An 18,868-nucleotide genomic window follows, 5' to 3' on the forward strand; every position below is an offset into this window, starting at 1 on the left:
AGGTTTCCATGGCATCTGTCCCTGCGATTTCAACCTCCACCACATTACAATGGAGGTGAATGGACTTTTGTGTAATAACAATTTTATAAAAATGCCATATAGGGACTGTTTCTTTGGCAGAAAGTAGTCACTTGACCATGAGGTCTGTTGATTATCCACAGTCTCTGAAAAGACACTTTTAAAAATAATATTTATTTATTTATTTATTTATTTATTTATTTATTATACCCTAAATTTATGCTGACAAATTTTGGTGTCTGTAGTGTTGAATATTCATTACATATTTCATTACATATGTATTCATAACATTCATGATAAAATATTGGACTCAGATATCAATAAAAAAAATAAAAGAATAAATAAATAAAATTACATTCATCTCCATTGTACTGGGCTGGAGGCTGAAATCCCGGAGAATGAAGCTTTATGCGTTGTTAAATACCACCAGAGGCAAGTTTGTTTGTTTTGTTTTTGTGTGTGTGTGATTTGGGTGAACTGACCCTTTAAACAGGTACTTTCCTCCAGGTCTTTGTATTTCCTTCCTTATGAATACACAGTCTGTACGACTCTCTCAGCAGTGCTGTGGTGCTAATGTGCCAGACGACTGAGTATTTCGTCATCAGTGAAACCAGAGGATGACTTCAACAACCCCCCCCAACCTCTCCAACCCCCCACATTCCTCACTGACTGGCAGCCTGCTTTCAATGGTTTGTACATGGACCCATATTTCACTTGCATGATACTGGTCTGTGACCTGTCTTTAAAAAATATGGTTGGGTTTATTATAGGGGAGACCAGGGCCAATTGAATCTTTTTAAAATATTTCTTACATAATTCACAGACTACTATACATGTATGTATATATATATATTTATATGTATGTATATATGTATATATGTGTGTGTATATACGTATATATATATGTATATATATATACATATATATATATATATATATATATATATATATATATAGAGAGAGAGAGAGAGAGAGAGAGAATATTTAGATATAGATATTGCAATCAGATGTGTCTCTGAGCAACTTTAAAAAACAAAATGGCTGTTCACTATCCTGTGAAATGATTTTTTTTTTTTTACATTTTGTCAACTCTGTAAAACGTCAGCTCCATCAGACTTTAGACATCTACATTTAATTTTTTAAAAATGAATCCCTAGGAGGATGTATCAAATACTTTTTTTCCCTATATGAATAAAATTATTTAAAAATTATGTTATATGTTGTATGCATTCAAAGCAAAAGTATATTTGTTTTCCAGAGGACAAGACAACTATTCTAATGGTAACTAAATTTAAATTATTTGAATTGAGTTAAAAGTAATTTTATGTTTAAATTTTAGTGAAATATGCTCAATATGTAGCTCAGTTTTGCAACAATGATGTAATCCCGTATAGCTAGCAACACCAATATTAGCACAGGTTGTTCATGACCTAGAAATAAAATTGATGCAAGTTTACATTTGCAGTCATCTAAACTTTAGACAGAAGAACAAAAGTACTGCTGATTCAAAAAACAACTTTAAAACCTCAACATCAGTTTTTTTATGTAAAACTTCTGTGGGTGTGAAGTGACAGACAGAGAGAGGAACCCACTGAGAATGTGTAGAGTAAGTGTCACGTCTCTGGCTTGTTTCTGATTGAGTGTGTTACATTTGCCCCAGGTCTCCCCTATATTTGCCTTATATTCATCAAATCCCACAAAAGGACAAATAAAAGGTAACTTTTGTTTTTACAAGTACATGCTCTCAAATTGAAGAGTTATGAAATACAGAACCAAAAATAACAACTTTTGGTTCGTTATGACTATTTTGTATGAAATCTGTCTCATGAGATTGTCATTAATTTCAGTGTTCAGATAATTAAGTTGTTGCAAATGCTTTTACTTATTTATTTGTTTGTTTCTTGTCTCACAGTTTGGGGACAAGATTAAGTTATGGGCTAGGTCAAAAAATTGGAGGAAATATTTTCAGTTGGATATCCGAACTTTAAAATGAACTGTGATTACTTTATCGTTTGGATTTGGATACAACATGTGTACCCGGAACACTAACTGGTTTTCTGGAAGTCCCAGCTCTGCTGCAGCTGAAATGAGGACATTCCTGTTAGACAGCCTGGGTGGAATTTGAATAGTACAGAGGAACCGCCTGGCGCTGATTGGTCAGGAGCGACATATTTCTAGAGCGCCAGTCTGTCATTCAGCAGATCCCGGGCAGCTGATTGGTTCCTCCTGCAGAGGGCGGACCCTGCGTCTGGACTATATATATCCTGCTTTCAGGCCATCTGCAAATGATTGCTGGCTGTGTGCGGGAGGCGGATCGTCGTGTCCAATGTGTCTCCACAGAGCTGACTTGAACCTTTCTCCTCCAACAAAACGCTTCCCACTCAGATAGCTGAGAATCGGTCTTCCTCTCCCGGAGAGGAGAACATCACGATGATCAACACCATGGAGTGCGCAGTGGACGCGCAGAGTCTCATCTCCATCTCTCTGATGAAGATCCACAACTCCAGGACGCAGAGAGGAGGCATCAAGCTGCACAAAAACCTGCTGGTGTCCTATGTGCTGAGGAACGCCAGGCAGGTCTACATCAAGGAGAAGTACGCGGAGATCTACAGGATGCAGCAGTACGAGGAGGTGATGACGGTCTGCAACGAGATCCAGGAGCTCAACCCGCTGGAGCTGGACGCGGAGGACGCGGACGAAGAGGAGCAGCAGGCGCGGGCTGCTTGCTGCGGCGAGGAGGCGAGTCTGTGCGGCGCTGCGTGCCACCGAGACGCAGCGCAGCCAAGCCGGACAGCGAGCGCTCTCCACGGCTGCTCCCCGCTCTGCGAGGACGACAGCAAGGAGCCGGAGCCGTCCTACTACCGGAGCTGCTGCATGGAGGCTCCCCCCGTCTCCCACTGCGACCAGTTTAACACGAACAGCAGCGCGCACTGCAACAAAACCACCGTGCTGGACTTGGACACACATGTGGTGACCACGGTGGAGAACGGCTACCTCCACCAGGACTGCTGCTGCGACGCGCTCCAGTGCGGCCAGGGCGCACAGTCCCCGGCCAAGAAGCGCAAGGTGGAGTTCGGGTGTTGCGTGTCCGACGTGGAAGAAGTGTCGGATTTTACAGCGGCTCGCAAAAGGGCGAAACGCGAGGACTGTTTGTACCCACAGCCGGACTACACGGACACTTCCAACATCTCCAACCTGATCTCCATCTTCGGATCGGGGTTTTCAGGGCTGCTGAGCAGGCAGGCGGACTTGGAACAGATCTGTAGCAAACAGGTCCTGGCCAGTCTGGGCGCATGGACCCGGGCGATAGTGGCGTTTTGAATCGAACACTTTACTTTAGGGGAGACCTGGGTCAGCTGTAACATGTTATTCAACAAAGTCTTAGCAATCGAAATCCGGCGGGGAACAATTTTCTGCCAGTTGGTTTGGGAACATTTGCCTAATGGCCCTGTTAACAAAGAAACACTCCCATACTGTTCTCCGAGAAAGTTTACATAACTACAACATTTCACGCAGAAAATGACGCAATTTGTGTGCTAACTTTTTACTCAGTTACACCTTCACGAAACATTTTGTGGAGACACTTTTAAGTGACCACACAAGATTTAGTAAACAATATGTCACCACTGTCATGGATAAAAATGTTAATTAATTAGCTTCTCATATATAAAGTGTGGTATCCCTACCTTCTAAATGTCATTTTTGAACATTGCAAAAGTTTGTTGCAATGTAGAGCTGCAACAGTTAATCAATTGAGTTGTCAACTATCAAATTAACTGTCAACTGTTTTAATAAGCAATTTATTTAAGTAAATTTTTTATTTTAAAAAAAGGTGGCAATTCTTGGATTCCAGCTTCTGAACTCCTCTATGACAGTGAACTTAATATTTTTAGGTTGTGGCCAAAAAAAAGTTATTTGAGAATGTAATCTTTGGCTTTAGGAAATACACGTTTCAAATTTTTAAAAACATTTTCTACACCAAACAACTAATTGAGACTATAATTGACACATTAATCAGCAATGAAAATAATTGCTTATTGCAGCCCCACCAACAAGGTACTTTTTTGAAAAATTAGCAACATCTGTATTAGCATACATTACAACTGACTCTGCTGACATTAGCTAGCTTCTGTACACACTTGTAACAAAAATTCAAAATCTGTTGAAGATAAAAGTGTCAAGAATTATACCTCAAAGCGCACATTTGTCAGTAACATGTTGTGACGTGTACACTTGGTGACATCATTCACACGTGTGGTGGTTGAAACAGGCGTTACAACTGGCCCAGGTTTCCCCTACAAGGTCTAAATCAACTTTATTTTTGCAGGAAAAAGAAAAAAGCTATTTAAATGAGCATTTTAATGACAATAGTTGTTGGCAGGGAGGGGAAAGAGTTTGTGCCATATATACAGTATCATGTACAGGCTCTCTTGTTGTCACAATGGGAGATATACATGTCTACACAACACACTTTTGTGACTGATGAAATGGATCGACTTCCGTTGCCTTAAATCCAATGCACACTACTGCTAGCTATTGTCATAAATAGAAAGTGACTGAATGTCTCTCCTGTCCCGGGCTCCAGTTTGAAACGGACCTTGCACATTCTGAGCAGTTTGTCGTCATGTGAAACACCACGTTCAAGAACACTTTTAAAGGTACATGGACTGCAGCAGCTCATATCACTTAACGGAGTGCCAACACTTCAGTTCTGTAACACTTTTTTGGGCTATTTACTGTGGTCGTCACCTCACCTCCGCCCCCAGTGTGTGACAGTGCACAGTCCGGCTTATTTAGGCAGTTTGACACCCTCCTTTCCCAATCATGGTTGTTGCTCAAAGCCTTCACAGCGATTCATAATTCCAACACGTCTTGGTTTTGTGAGTTTTTACTTTGTTTTGTAAAAGAATGATCTTAGTCCTTTTGTTTTAAAAAGGCAAACTCATGATTTTAGCCATAACCTGAGAATCCACGCATTAGCTTTATGAGCACTATGTGTACCAAAATAAAGAGAGTATTCAGCCATTCTCTACATATTTTGTTGTTATTCTTGTATTTTTGTGCTTACTAAATTGTATATCACCGGGTAAAACTGTTCCAGAAAATATTTGTTAAAAATTTATAATCTTAATAAAAAATGAAAACCTTAATCTTAATTGTTGTGTTTGACTGCAGTTATAAAGCCCTTTGTTATCATTAAATGCTGAGAGAATAAGAGTGAGGTACAGTGGCTATTGTAACAAATGATAGCATTATGAAAAACACTTGCATATTTGTAATAAGCCAGAGCAAGACGCCCTTTAAAAAGGGTTCATAGGTAATAGCTTTATTACTAGGTGATAAATCATTTGCTAAAAATCATTTGATTGGTGTGAATCCTTTCTTTCTCAAAATAACGAGAAACTTTAATTATTTTGAGATACTAAGTCATATTTTATTTTTAAAAATGTCTCACTTAATGTCTCATAATAATGAGAAACTTTCTAAAAACAATGACTTAGTATCTCAAAAATAACGAAAAACTCAAAATTCTCATTACTTTTAGATACTAAGTCATTGTTTTGAGTAAATTTCTCATTGTAATGACTCACAGGATTGTTTTTTTATAGTATATAGTGGCAGACATAGGCTTCCACAGAAGATCAATAGCACACTTAGTATTAAATTAAAAGCTAAAGGTAGCAGCTGGTTAGCTTAGCTTAGCACAAAGACTGGAAGCAGGGGGAAACAGCTAGCCTGGATCTGAAGGCAGGTGCTAAAGGAAAGCTGATTTCTTTACCTTTGGACAGGTCCATGCTAGCTGTATTCCCTCATTTCCAGTCTTTGAGCTAAGCTAAGCTAACCAGACTCTAGCTGTATTAAATGGACAGATATAGAGTGGTGTTGATCTTCTCAACAAAAGAAAGTGTTCCTTTAACAATTTGTTTAAAAAAAAAAAAGGCTTTTCCAGATGTTACATTTCACAACCAGGCAACCTGAAAGTCACTGGTATTAATGACTTATAACTATTATATTAAAAAGAGCTAAATTATTTTACATTAATAAAGACATTGGCAATAACTTATAAATATTATTCATATAATATTAGCTTTTTTGGCTTTAGGGTAGACTAGGGATGGTTGCAACAGGGGATGGTTGCAACATGTCTTATTCCTATATTTCCCTTTGGAAACAGTATTTTGAAAATGAATGAGGAAAAAAAACTCATATCAAGGTCCACTTATTCCCTTTTTCTGAACATTCAGCTACATGTCACCGTCTTTTCACTCCCACTCACAGCTAGATGCCACGAAATCCTACACACTGGTCATCTGACCATAGATAGATTTTCTTCAAACTACACATTTATTTGACTCAAAAGTCAGAACAACTCATGTTTAGAAGTTCTGAAGTGACCTGAAAAAAAAAAAAAAACTAGAATATGTATCATCAGAGATCAGGGAAACTTAAAATTAAAGCCGAATTATCACTGAATGAGTTTGAAATTGAGGAAACTGTTAATGGAGTTTGGCAGCAGTGAGACAGGCAGTCACTGAACTCCAACTCCAGAGTGTGTTATTTCAGAGCAGTGGGTTTTTGTTTTCAGGATAACAGGCTGAACTTTACACTGACAGAGAATTGACAGTTATAAACAGCTGATAAACTTATAGTGGAGGACTCGGTGTCATTTGTTATTGTGAAATTACGATGTCACATTTGTCTTGTGCTCCTGCAGAGCTCCTGCAGCCTGCCTGAGCTTCCTCAAGTCTGAGGAGGAGGAGGGAGGGGGAAATAACTCACTTCAACCATAGATTGTACTCATTTTTGGGCATGCAGTTATTACATATTGCTTGTATGAATTCATTTAACTTGAGTGTTAAAACACATATATGTACGTTAAGTTAGTGAGAAAATGTTGGTTCATTCCACTAAATTCATGCACAGTGTTTTATAGTCTATTCTTTAATGAGAAAAACTGCAGGTAATTTTCCCCCAGGGATCAATATTAAGTATTTCACATTTGGATTTTCTGCTTACACAGTTTATATATCAGGTTCTACAAAGATACTGCATTTTGCCAAAGTGTCTCAGGTAATATATCATCACATATTTACTGATCTGAAATTGGTAAAGTTCGTCATCCTCTTTATTCTAAATGTCATGAAAAGGCCCATTCTTTAAGTTTGCCCCCCAACCCACAATGCACCACCTGTCCCACATGTGACACTCCTCATCTCAGGCGGGAATCTCCTCCCTCAGTAAAACTTTTGAGTCCTGTTATCTCTGCTCTGTGCCACTTGGTGGTGTTCTTTAAAATCAATGAATGAAGCTATCAGTGGGGCTGTGTATGCAGAGCAGAGCCACCTCAGGCTGACCCTCCCTCCAGCTCTCCGCTCACCAGCCCCCGACACCCCTCCTCCTCTCCTCATCCTCCTCCTCTTTCTCTCTCCACCCTCCTCCTCTTCCTAGCTGCCTCGTTTTTCTCCTCTTGCGTAGCTCTGCTCCAGCACATCACATCCATCGCTGCTGCTGCTCGTCTGCTCCTCCAGCTCTGCAGGCTTTTTCCAGCTGCCGCTACCCATAATAACCCGCGGTTGGTAGGTTGTAATGGAAGTGATGAGGCAGTGTGAACAATGCATTGTGTAACTGTGCAGAAATGGATTCAATATCTGATTATTTACTGACAGCATCTGCATTAACACACACAGTCTTTGCTTGAATGTGAAGAATCTAACAAAACAACAACATGAGCTGATATCAGAGACAAACCGCAGCTCAGCCTTCTGCTGCTGACAAATGCTGTGGACAATGGGTTTGTTTCATGGTGTATGCACAGCTCCTCCATCTGGATTGGGACAGACTCACACCCATCAACGCACACACACACACACATACACACACACACACACACAAACACACACATACAATCAAAATCTTTGATTTACTTTTGCAGCATCAGTGATTTTTTATTGATTTGATTTCCCCTATTTTTCATTCACATGATGCAATTATGGATTTCATTCAATATTTGAATTGATATTTGAGTTTGATCTGGTTTGATCCTGTTATATATCAGGGATGTAACAATACCCAAAACTGAAGGCATGATAATGCCATGCTAAAAGTCCATGGTATGATGTTTATTGTGATATTAGAAACATTATTTCATATTAGAAAAATGATTAAATAAATAATAAAATCTGATTTGCATTTTTGTTCATGTAAAATTACACTTTCCTTTTAATTTAAAGTGCTTCTTCTTTCTTTCTTTAATAACAAAATCACAAAATAGTATAATCAAATAATAAAACAGGTAATATTATGGCAGATATGGTCACAGTCTATTCTCTCTTTTATTTATTGATTTTTGCATGTTAAAAAAATACATATATTTAGGAAAAAAGAAACAAACAATAAATAAAAAATGGACTTCCAGTGAGATTTTTTTTAAAATGTGGTATTGCAATATTCAATATATTGTTACATCCCATATATATATATATATATATATATATATATATATATATATATATATATATATATATATATATGTATATATATATATATATATATATATATACCAAATATTAAAAAAGTATAGACACTCAGAAAACCAAAACAAAGCAACCAAAACTAAGAACTAACAAATCTAAGAAGACAAAAATAAAATTAAATAAAAATACTGGAGGGCGTGTGCATAACAGAAGACAAAACTAAACTAAACTAAAATGAAATAAAATAAATAAAAATAAAATAAGACGACATGGGATTGGGATATGAGCAGACAAAAATAAAATAAAATAAAATAAAATAAAATAAAATGGGAAGTGGATATGAGAAGACAAAAAAAAGAAAAGAAAAGAAAACATATACATTTAAAGCATTAAATAAAATAAACACACTAACAGTCAACTTATTTGTGGAATGTTCTTATTTATTTTACCCTCCACATTAAAGGACAATACCAGGTGGTGGGGGTGACGTGACGGGGGTGTAGGGAGTGTGTGGTGTTGGTGTATGTGGGGGTGCTGGGTGTCGGAGGAGGGGCAGACAACAGAGACACGGAAGGGGGGGGTAGCAGAGGGGGGAGGGAGGCATGCTTTGTCAGGAGAGGGGGTTGATGTGTTTGTGGGGGGGTGGGGGTGGGGGGGCATGTGACAGCAGAAGGGAGGGGTTGGCTGGGTGGGGGTGGACTGTAGGGAATAGGTGTGCAGGCAGGGGGAGGCAGACTGTGGCAGCAGCAGCAGCAGAGATCACGCAGGTCAGCCAGGTTGCACAGAGGTCTGTGGGGGGAGGGGAGGTCAGTGAGGGGGGGTTTGTCAGAGGGATTGGGATGTAGACCAGGTCCACCAGGTCCAGGCTAATGTGGACACATGTGAAAACTCTGCTTTTTTTTTTTAACCAGGTTTGGTCTTCAATGTAAACCAGACTGGTGTTGTTTTGTTACTTACTTTTTTCCCCCCTCCAGATTGAATAAATTATAAGGCTGATGTCACTTTACTGTGAACAGAGTAAACAACCGTCTGAAAATCAGAGGGAAGTAACTAAATACAAATATGTTGTTATTGTGCTTAAGTAGATTTTTCAGGTATTTGTATTTTACTTGAGAATTTATTTTTCTGACAACTTTTTACTTTTACTTCCTACATTTGAACACATATATTTGTACTTTCTACTTCTTACATTTTCAAAACAGGTTCGTTACTTTAGTTTGAATGCATTTGAGGAGGATTGTTGATTATTTTTATTTTGCATCACTGTGTGCTGCTTTCCCAACATCAAGACTTCAACCTAAATGGACGGAAAAATAATATGTAGAAAAGATGATTCCTCTGTGTATCCATCAGTGCATATCACACACGACAGACTTAACAAGACAAAAAAGACATAATTAAACAAAAACAACTTAAAATACATAATTAGATGAAAAAGATGCGACATAACAAGACAAAAACAAAGTAACAAGAAAAAAAGGCAAAAGAAAAAAAGGTATAAAAGATGTAACAAGACAAAAACAACATAAAAGACATAAGAAAAAATAATGTAAGATGACAAAATGACAAAAGATGTAAAAAGAGAAAAAAGACAAAACAGGACATAAAAGATCTAACAAAACAAAAAGGACTTAAAAAATTAAACATGATGAAAAAGTCGTAACAAGACAAAAATGACAATAAAGGTGTAACAAGACAAAAACAACATAAAAGACATACCAAGACAAAAACAACATGAAAGACCAAATGAGAAAACGAGATGAAACAAGACAAAAACGACGTAACAACATGTAAAAGACGGCACCAGATCGAACAGACAGAGAAGGAGACTCAACTGCAGAGAGAGAGAGTTAGCTTTTCACAGAAACAGACGGTAGAAATGTCCTTCAGAGGACACCTTTTTCTTCTATACTTTTTATTTCAGAGCCTGAATCTTTCTACTTTTCCTGCAGTAAAGAAGTTGAATCAGTACTTCTATTTTTACCAGAGTGTTTTTTTAACACAAGTACCTACTTGAGTGATGACTGTGTTGAAAATACTGTGGTGTGATGATCAAGCTTTCAAATCAACCCTGTAACATGTTTCTGTGTAGCGACACCGCTAAAGGCCTGGTTTAAAGGTCCAGTGTTTAAGGTTTACATGGATTTATCACTGATATATACCAGAAATGGAAAACAAATGTTTTTGTTCATGTATAGTCTCCTGCAAATAAGAAGTATTGTGTTTCATGAGCTTTGAACGAGTCCTTTTTATCTACAGAAGGGAAAAACCAACCATTCCATTTTGTGCGGCCACCATACGTTCTAATACAGGCGTGGATGAGTGGGTAACGACTGCAATTGACTGCCCATTGAATTCATGGGTGAAGCGAGGTGTTTGCAATCTGCAAGCTCACAGCTAGATGCCACTAAATCCTACAAACACGTTCTTACGAGTTTCATGCCTTTTAACCTTTAACCACACCCAGCATCGCTGTTGGATGTTGTTGGGTGTGGTCAGAACTGCGAGATTTTTACTGTACAACAAATCCCTCAGAAAATATCACAGTTTCACCTCACTGTTCATCAGCTACAATGACCCTTAAAGGAATTAAAACAGAATGAGATTACAGGATTATTCTGGGACAGATGTGTGTTGTAGCTGCAGCTTTCAGACTGACAGGTAAAGTCATTTTCGTTTCCACACATTCAAAACTTTTGTGTTTTCTGCTACAAGATGACACAGTCCACTGCAGTTTATCATAAGAACATTGAGAAAAAGTGGCAAATGAACTTCTGATTACTTGCAAACTGAAGTAAAACACAGCAACTTTCCTGTTTCCACGATTCTAGTCATATATTTGTACTATAGGATGACATAGATGAAGTTACACCCAAACAGGGTCACACTCTTATTTGCATACTTTAGAAAAAATAGACCACGCCTGTATTTACATACAGACCCCCTTATTTGCATAATACCGTAGTGGTCCACTCATTACTTTACATGTCATTTGCATATCAAATACATATCAGAGGCCACACCCCCTCATCATAAATTCAAAGGAAAATATAGACACGCCCCTGTGTGTATGTGAATAAAAGAATCTGTGATCGATGAACAAAACAAAGCGTGCTCACAATGGACGAAACAGGCCACGCCCCATTTGAATATTAAATAATATTGCATATTGAAAACTAGGTTATGGTCTTATTCGCATATTGAGGACAGAGTATGCTGCATCTTATTTGCATATCATAATAAAACAAATTAGGTCACAGTGTCAGCCATGAGGGAATTCTCCTGGAAGAAAATTAATCAACAATAATTTTGCATGTTATTCTGAAAATGATAATAATTAAGCCAATAAAAACTCAAATAAAGGAAATGTGATATTATATGTTTTATTAATTTCCTAAACCATTTGGGGTTTTCATACCTTTCAGTCTTGTACAGATGTAAAGTGTCTGTAGCTCAGTTGGTAGAGCAGCTCAGTCATTCATTTCAGAGTTGGTGGTTCCTGTCATGTTGAAGTGCCTCTGAGCAAGATGCTGAATCCAAGATCGCTCCTGGCGCATGTGTATGAGGAAAAAAAAAGTGAAGGTGCTTTGGATAAAAGTGAAGTGTAAACTCTGGGACAAATGCAGCCTGGATGTTTGTGTTGTTGCTGTCCAACAGTGCTGTAAAAAGTACAGAGGAGGATTATGGACATATGTCGAAATGTGAAATACTGAGATGAAAGTTGAAATGTTGAGAATAAAGCCTAAATGTCAAGAATGAAGTTGAAATGTGAAATGTTGAGAATAAAGTTAAGATGTTGAAAATAAAGTTGAAGTGTGAAATGTGACATGTGAATCAAGTCTAAATGTCAAGAACAAAGCCGAATTGTTGAGAATAAAAAATCTAAACGGCAAGTATTAAGTCAAATCGTGAAATATTTAGAATAAAGTTGAACTGTTGAAAATAAAGTCAAAATGTTGCGAACAAAGCAGAAATGTTGAGAATTAAATTGAAATGTCGACAATAAAGTCGAAATGTTGAGAAGACAGTCAAACTGTGAAATATTTAGAAGTTTGAAATGTTGAGAATAAAGCTGAAATGTCAAGAATAAAGTTGAAATGTTGAGAATATAGTTAGTCTGAAATGTTTAGGATGAAGCTTAATTGTTGAGGATAAAGTCAAAATGTTGAGAATTAAGTCTAAATTTTGATAATATGGTCAAGAATAAAGTACAAATGTGCAATGTTGAGAATAAGGTTGAAACATCAAGAATAAAGTCAAAGTGTTCAGAAAACAGTTGACATGTTACAAATGAAATCAGAACAAAGTTGAAATGTTGAGAATAAAGTTAACATGTTTGGAGTAAAGTCAAAATATTCAGTATAATGTTGAAATGTTGAAAATAAGGCTGAAATCTCAAGAATAATATCTAGGTGCTGAGAATAAAGAATGAAGAAATAGGATACAAAGAAAAAAGAAATGTTGAACACTGTGAACAACTGTCAAACTGTGAAAAGTTGAGGATAAAGCTGAAATGTTGAAAATTAAGACAGAATGTTAAGTACTGATTAATATAAAAGTACTTATTCTACAGAAAAAAATGGTGATATTTTATTAAAGATGCCATTATTGAATTATTCCTGATGAATGAATGTGTACAGTCACTATTAGTTTACTGTTCCCAACCAAGAGTTGAACTCTGGAGTCATCAGATAGATCTAAAGGGAAGGATTATAATTTTAGCTATTTTATAGTAATATAGTAATTTAATAGTGATTTAAATGAAACCATCAGGAGGTAGGAGGAAAAATCCCTCTTTGGTAGAACTGAGACAACTCATAGTCTTCTGAAATGTTTGACAAGGAGACACAAGCCAAAAGGTTTGGGGACAACGCCACAACTTTTACGTATAAAATCTAAAAATGTTTTTGAAGTACGAGCACCTGAACTTGCACAGGACTTGAGTACTTCCACCTCTGCTATCCACCATCTTAAATCCGCAGCTGCATCCCATTTCAGAAACCGCCTCCATGCGAGTCCACATTTCAAGCCCAGACGAGTCAGAACGAGTCGACGCAGCTGTCCCATTCCAAACATTCCTCCAAATGAGGCCAACAGATTCAGCCTCTTTTGCCTTCAGATTTGTACCCCAAAAATCTACTGTACACACTCACTTGTGAACCGTGAAATCAGGCGGTCGTCACAAACTCATGGCTGGTCATTTCCTTGTCCCTCGTAAAACACCTGAGGGGTTAATCCCAGCAGAAGAAAAGCTCTTTGATACCCTGGAATGAGTAGTTGTGATGCTTCACTTCAACACATTGGACAACTGGTAAACTAAAACATAAATATTACTTAAATTTCTCTATCATGACATGCATAAGATTAAAAGGCCGGCAGTATGTGCCACAGTTAGTAGATGACTGTCAGACTTTGTGAGGTGAAGAGGATCACTTGAAAGCACCAGTGCTTTTGCTCTCTGAGTCAAGGGGCAGGATCTCATGATAATACGTTGATTCATCTGTAGAGCATCTCAGCAGGGGACACTTCATTCTTCTGAAGAACACACCTTCACTCTTACAGCAGTCGAACAGAGAGTCCCTCAGTCGTCCCCTGCCTGCCGAGCTTCATTCCTCCCTCTCTGCTCTGCAGCCCAACATCCTGTATGTAAGGGGAATTCCACTCCAGTCCTTATGAGGACTCGTAGTAAGTTAAAAAAAAAAAAAAAAAGGACTGTTGCATGTTGTTTTGGAGTTCCCCTACTCCTGTTAACCACAGCTGTTAAAAAAAAAAAAAACGATCTTCCTTCACATGGAGGAGTAGTTCGAGTGTCCTGACTCATGTAATATTCAACACTTTATCCCCTCATTTCAGAATCCATCTGCCTCACTGCTCGGTTCATCTCTGGGTCACCAGCAAGCCCAAGTCTATTTCCAATAAAACGAAGGGCCTCATGTAGGAAGCACCAGCGGATGACCCGAACAATTCCCGATTTGAAAAATCTCTGGCATTAACCCATTTTCTACTTTGAATTTTCTCTTTTGTGCAAACCTGTCAGATGACTCGAGTACAGACAGTGACTCATTTGACTTGAAATCATAGTGCCTTCATCTGAATAATTTAGAGTTTAAATTATGCAAAATTGAACTAAAAGAAAGTGTAATACTGTCCAAATCACCCATTCTTGAGAACTGGGACAAATCATGTCCGAAAAAAAAAAAAAAAAACAGCATAAAAAATTATTAATACCGACACCTATTTAAAAGAAAAAAAAGAAAAGAAAATTATACTCTAAGGATTTATATATATTTTAAATACGTGTAATTCATGAAATGTTTTGTCCAGAAAAAAACAAACAGAAAAACAATTTAAAAACGTGTTAAAATCTAAAACCACCAATACCAACTGATAACACAGGTGTAAAAAATTATAATCATCTTCATTTTTTGACTGATTTATTTTTATTAAAATGTCCCAGATTTCCATCAACTCTGTCAGATTTTTACAAATCACAATACAATTTCAGTTTAGCTATACCCTGAGGACCCCTGACTCACTTCTCACTGAAGGGCTACAGAGTCGACATGTTATTGTTTAGAAGACATCTGATAGAAATATTATTTAATGAATTTGTTGAAAAATACAAAGTTTCCCAGTGCTTGAGCAGTATTCCTGCCTTTTTTTAAACCAGGAAGTGAGACGGGGTCCTTAGGGTAAAGCTGACCTTTTTTATGCCTGATTAAATCAGGATTTTGTAAAAATCTGACAATGTTGATGGAAATCTGGGACACAACTTTAAAGGGCCGACGTTTTTTTTTTTTTTTACGTTTTAAACTATTCAATGTTTTGTATTCCTGTCTGCACAGAGCAAGTTCAAGGACAAAAAAATGAAGCAAACAAAAACATTTCATACATGACAAATATTTCACATGAATAAATCCTTAAAGAATAAGAGAAGAGAATTCTGATAAAAATTGGAATTAGTGTTTGTATTAATAATTTAGTTTGTTGTTTTTGGTAGGACATGATTTGACCCAATGATCTGTAAAACCTTCCTCAAGCTGAGAAGAGATTTAAAGATCTGTGACATCATCACATTGTTAAGTCTAAAGGCTGAGGGGGAAGTCATGGGCGGGGCCAGCAGGAGAAACACAATTGCACATACTCAGTGGGCCACATACCATGGAAGTAAATCTGGATGTTAGAGAACTTTTTTGGCACGTGTGTTTTGGAAAATATCTGAGGTGAGATATGTCAATGCAGAAATCTTGATTAAGATCGCCACTGCATAGTTTGACAGTGACTTTTCAAATGTGGACCGGTGAGGCTCCTCCACCTTTCATCCCAGTTGTGATTGGCCTGGCGAGATCCAGGGCCCGTGGAAATATCTCAGAACAAGAGGGTGGCCAGTATCTGCCAGAGCAGAGGAAACAAGAGCGCGCAGAGTCATCTTGTTTCCTCGCTTCTTCTTTTTATTGTTTGGTAAAATTCTTGTGAATAACACTTGGCCACACACGGAGCGGAAAAGCCAGCCCTATAAGGCAAATTTTGGGACATTGATTTTGCTGCTGATGAAATCACACAAACTCCTTCCGTTTCATGAACATGTGGTATTCATCAGGCTGAAACAAGCGAGTTTGCTGAATCCGATTTGACTTGCATAGAACCTTTGTACAAACAAATCTTATCTTTATCTTGCATGCAACTGAGCCTGATTTAAAAGATTCAAACAAAAATGTTGATGTTAACATGATGCAGCTAAATGAAGATGAAGAGACAAAACTAATTGTTTTCACTTAAAACCTCTATGTGCCAAATATTTATGATCATAGCATCTTTTGGTAACACTTAATATTAAGGTACTTATAATGAGCATTATTTAATAGGTACTGTGCTTTGTTCAATACTTGATTCTGATTGGTCAATTACCATTCTAAGGCCTGTTTTTTATTTATAGCAGACCATTGTTATGAAGAACAGACCATTGCTATGGACACACTTTTGATCATAGACTCTAGAGGAGTAATAAAATCAGTTTTTTTTTTTTGCTACATTACCCTGTAACAATAGCAGCACTGTACATTATCCCTTACATAAGGCCCACATAATTTGCTTAGTAATACTAATGTGTGTTAATAAGACTATGTAAGTGTAAAACATTTATAAGCAGTCTGACTGCTTGAGAATGTTGATACAAGCCTTATCAATTTCTTATAATGGCTAATAATGGCATTACAAACATATTTATTTAGATTAACTAAAATACCAATCATGTCTTTGTTAAACGTTTATTAAGCTATTGTTGTTGCTTCATTAAGCCTTTTACATACTTCATTAGGCATTTAATAGCAGTTAACTATGCATTTTGGGGGTAACAGATCCAAAGTATGAACAATGCTTAATAAGGTTAATTAACCATTTATTAAGCAGTTATTAAGCAGTTAACTATGCATTTTTGGGGAGTACAGAAATGAAAGTGTGAACACTGCTTATTGAGTTAATTAATCCTTTATTATGCACCTGTTAACAGATTTTCTTTAAATTATTACTATTTTCAGGCTTGCTAAGAACTGGTAATAAATGCATAATAAAGGATGTAAAAATCCTGATAAAGCAACAACAAAACTTAGCAAAGGTTTAACAATGACATCATAGATAAGTTAGTTAAATTAAGTTAACACATGTGTTTGTAATGGTATTAGAAACCCAAGACTTTTATTAACAGTCTAAAGCCATCTATAAACTGCTAACAGGTTCTTATAAATGTCTTTAAAATCAATAAACAATAAACGATGAATGTTTATTATGCTATTATTAACACAGTCTTGTTTACACATATTATTGTAACAAGCATCTTACACGGTCCTTATTACTTATAAATTAAAGCGTATTACAAGCACATTAATAAAAAGTGTTACAGATCTTTCTAATTAGCAGTGAGCATTGCTGTCTTATTTCTGTACCACTGAGGGGTGCCAAGGTGGAAATGTTCAGACTGTACATGTAGTGGCTTTAATGGAACATGGAACTGAACACAGAAAAAAAAGTGCATGGTGGTGTCACCAGATAAAAGATGATAAAAGGGAGAAATTTATTAAATCAGGTTTGACAGGTCAATGTAAATAACACAAAATAACTTTTCCTTTCATTAAATAAAAACACATGCCAGGATCTTCAAACCGCACCAATTGAAACAGAATTTAACACTCGTTTAATTTTTGGAGTCAAATCTGGGATTAGAAAAACTACAATATTTCAATTGAGAATTTTGATGAGAAAGCTGCACAGCACAACCACAAGAATTGATTCAGGTATGGTTTATCTATGTACAATACCGACCAGATTTAACTTAAGACTGGGGTGAGCTGGGACTATTATAATGAAGACATGGGTGTTGACTGTTGACAGTGACTGGTTAGGGACAGACTATGAGAGAAAAATAACACTAGATTTCATGCAATCAAACCTAAACTGGTTTTTCATGAAGTAATGGTGAAAGAAACTCTGTACATTCTGTTTTGGATGAGTTGTTATAGAAGCATTATAGATCTAATCCTTTACTTTTCCCTCTGAGCAGGACATTGAAATGTCAAGACATTTTGTTTAGGAAAAAACACTCAAACACAGTTATTTCTTAGCAAATTATTAATGTGTCTTACATGTTGGGATGACGTGGGTAATTAAAATATTGGTACATCTGCAACAAAGTCAAAACATTTGGCCTTAAAAGCAAAACCAAGAAATTACCTCAAATTCACACTGTGAATGAGCCTACCTATCCAAACTTTGAGGTAAATTCAAGCAGTAAACTTCAATGAGCACACTTCAAAAAAAAATCTCTCTATCCCTCAAAAAGGAGCAGATTCAAACTCTATCCATTATATAAATACAATGACAAAAATATAAAGATGCTCCAAAATCACAGAGGTCATCCACAACATGCTCTGCATTAAAGTTATGGATGGCCTACAAGCTTCCATGACCACATGCGTGTACATGTGGGAATGAGTGTGTCGAACTACGTGTGGTTGATTGTTGCTACTCTTGTATTCGCACGTGAGGATGCCGGGGGAAGGGAAAACTGTCAGGATTTTGGTCTTTCCATTGTGCGCACGGGCATGAGCGTCAAGGCTTCATTGGCTGGATGGACAGCAGGCTGCCGAATTTGAAGTGCTGGATCACAGGGAACTTCTCCAAACACTGCAAATGGAAGAGGGAAAAAAAAGAGACTAACATAAGAAAAACGAGCAAAAAATGGAGGGATTTAAATTAAAGATAGTTAAGGCACTGGTATGCTTCAAATAAAGGGCATGACAGGTCCAACAGTGCCTGAAACCTGTTTCTGTGCCTTGTCACTCTGTTCTCCGATCACAGTTGCGCAAACTTTGTACTCAGCA

At 37.2% G+C, this 18,868-nt stretch overlaps 2 protein-coding genes across 2 annotated transcripts in view; one reads left to right on the plus strand and one right to left on the minus strand.

The window, feature by feature from the left end:
* The first annotated feature begins 2,292 nt into the window (after positions 1-2,292).
* Positions 2,293-4,156, plus strand: ier5l (immediate early response 5-like). Its single transcript, XM_084746381.1, has one exon. The coding sequence runs from the start codon at positions 2,449-2,451 to the stop codon at positions 3,337-3,339; it is 891 nt and encodes a 296-aa protein (XP_084602507.1). The 5' UTR covers positions 2,293-2,448; the 3' UTR covers positions 3,340-4,156.
* Positions 4,157-17,538: 13,382 nt separating this feature from the next.
* ptpa (protein phosphatase 2 phosphatase activator) overlaps positions 17,539-18,868 on the minus strand; it is a 39,186-nt gene continuing 37,856 nt past the window's right edge. Inside the window, exon 10 of the mRNA XM_084745376.1 lies at positions 17,539-18,671. Within this exon, the coding sequence (XP_084601502.1) occupies positions 18,597-18,671 (75 nt within the window). The 3' untranslated portion in view covers positions 17,539-18,596. The remainder of the gene's footprint in view (positions 18,672-18,868) is intronic.

This window comes from Lutjanus erythropterus, chromosome 20, assembly GCF_056507025.1.
Source record: "Lutjanus erythropterus isolate fLutEry1 chromosome 20, fLutEry1.hap2, whole genome shotgun sequence".
NCBI lineage: Eukaryota > Metazoa > Chordata > Actinopteri > Lutjaniformes > Lutjanidae > Lutjanus > Lutjanus erythropterus.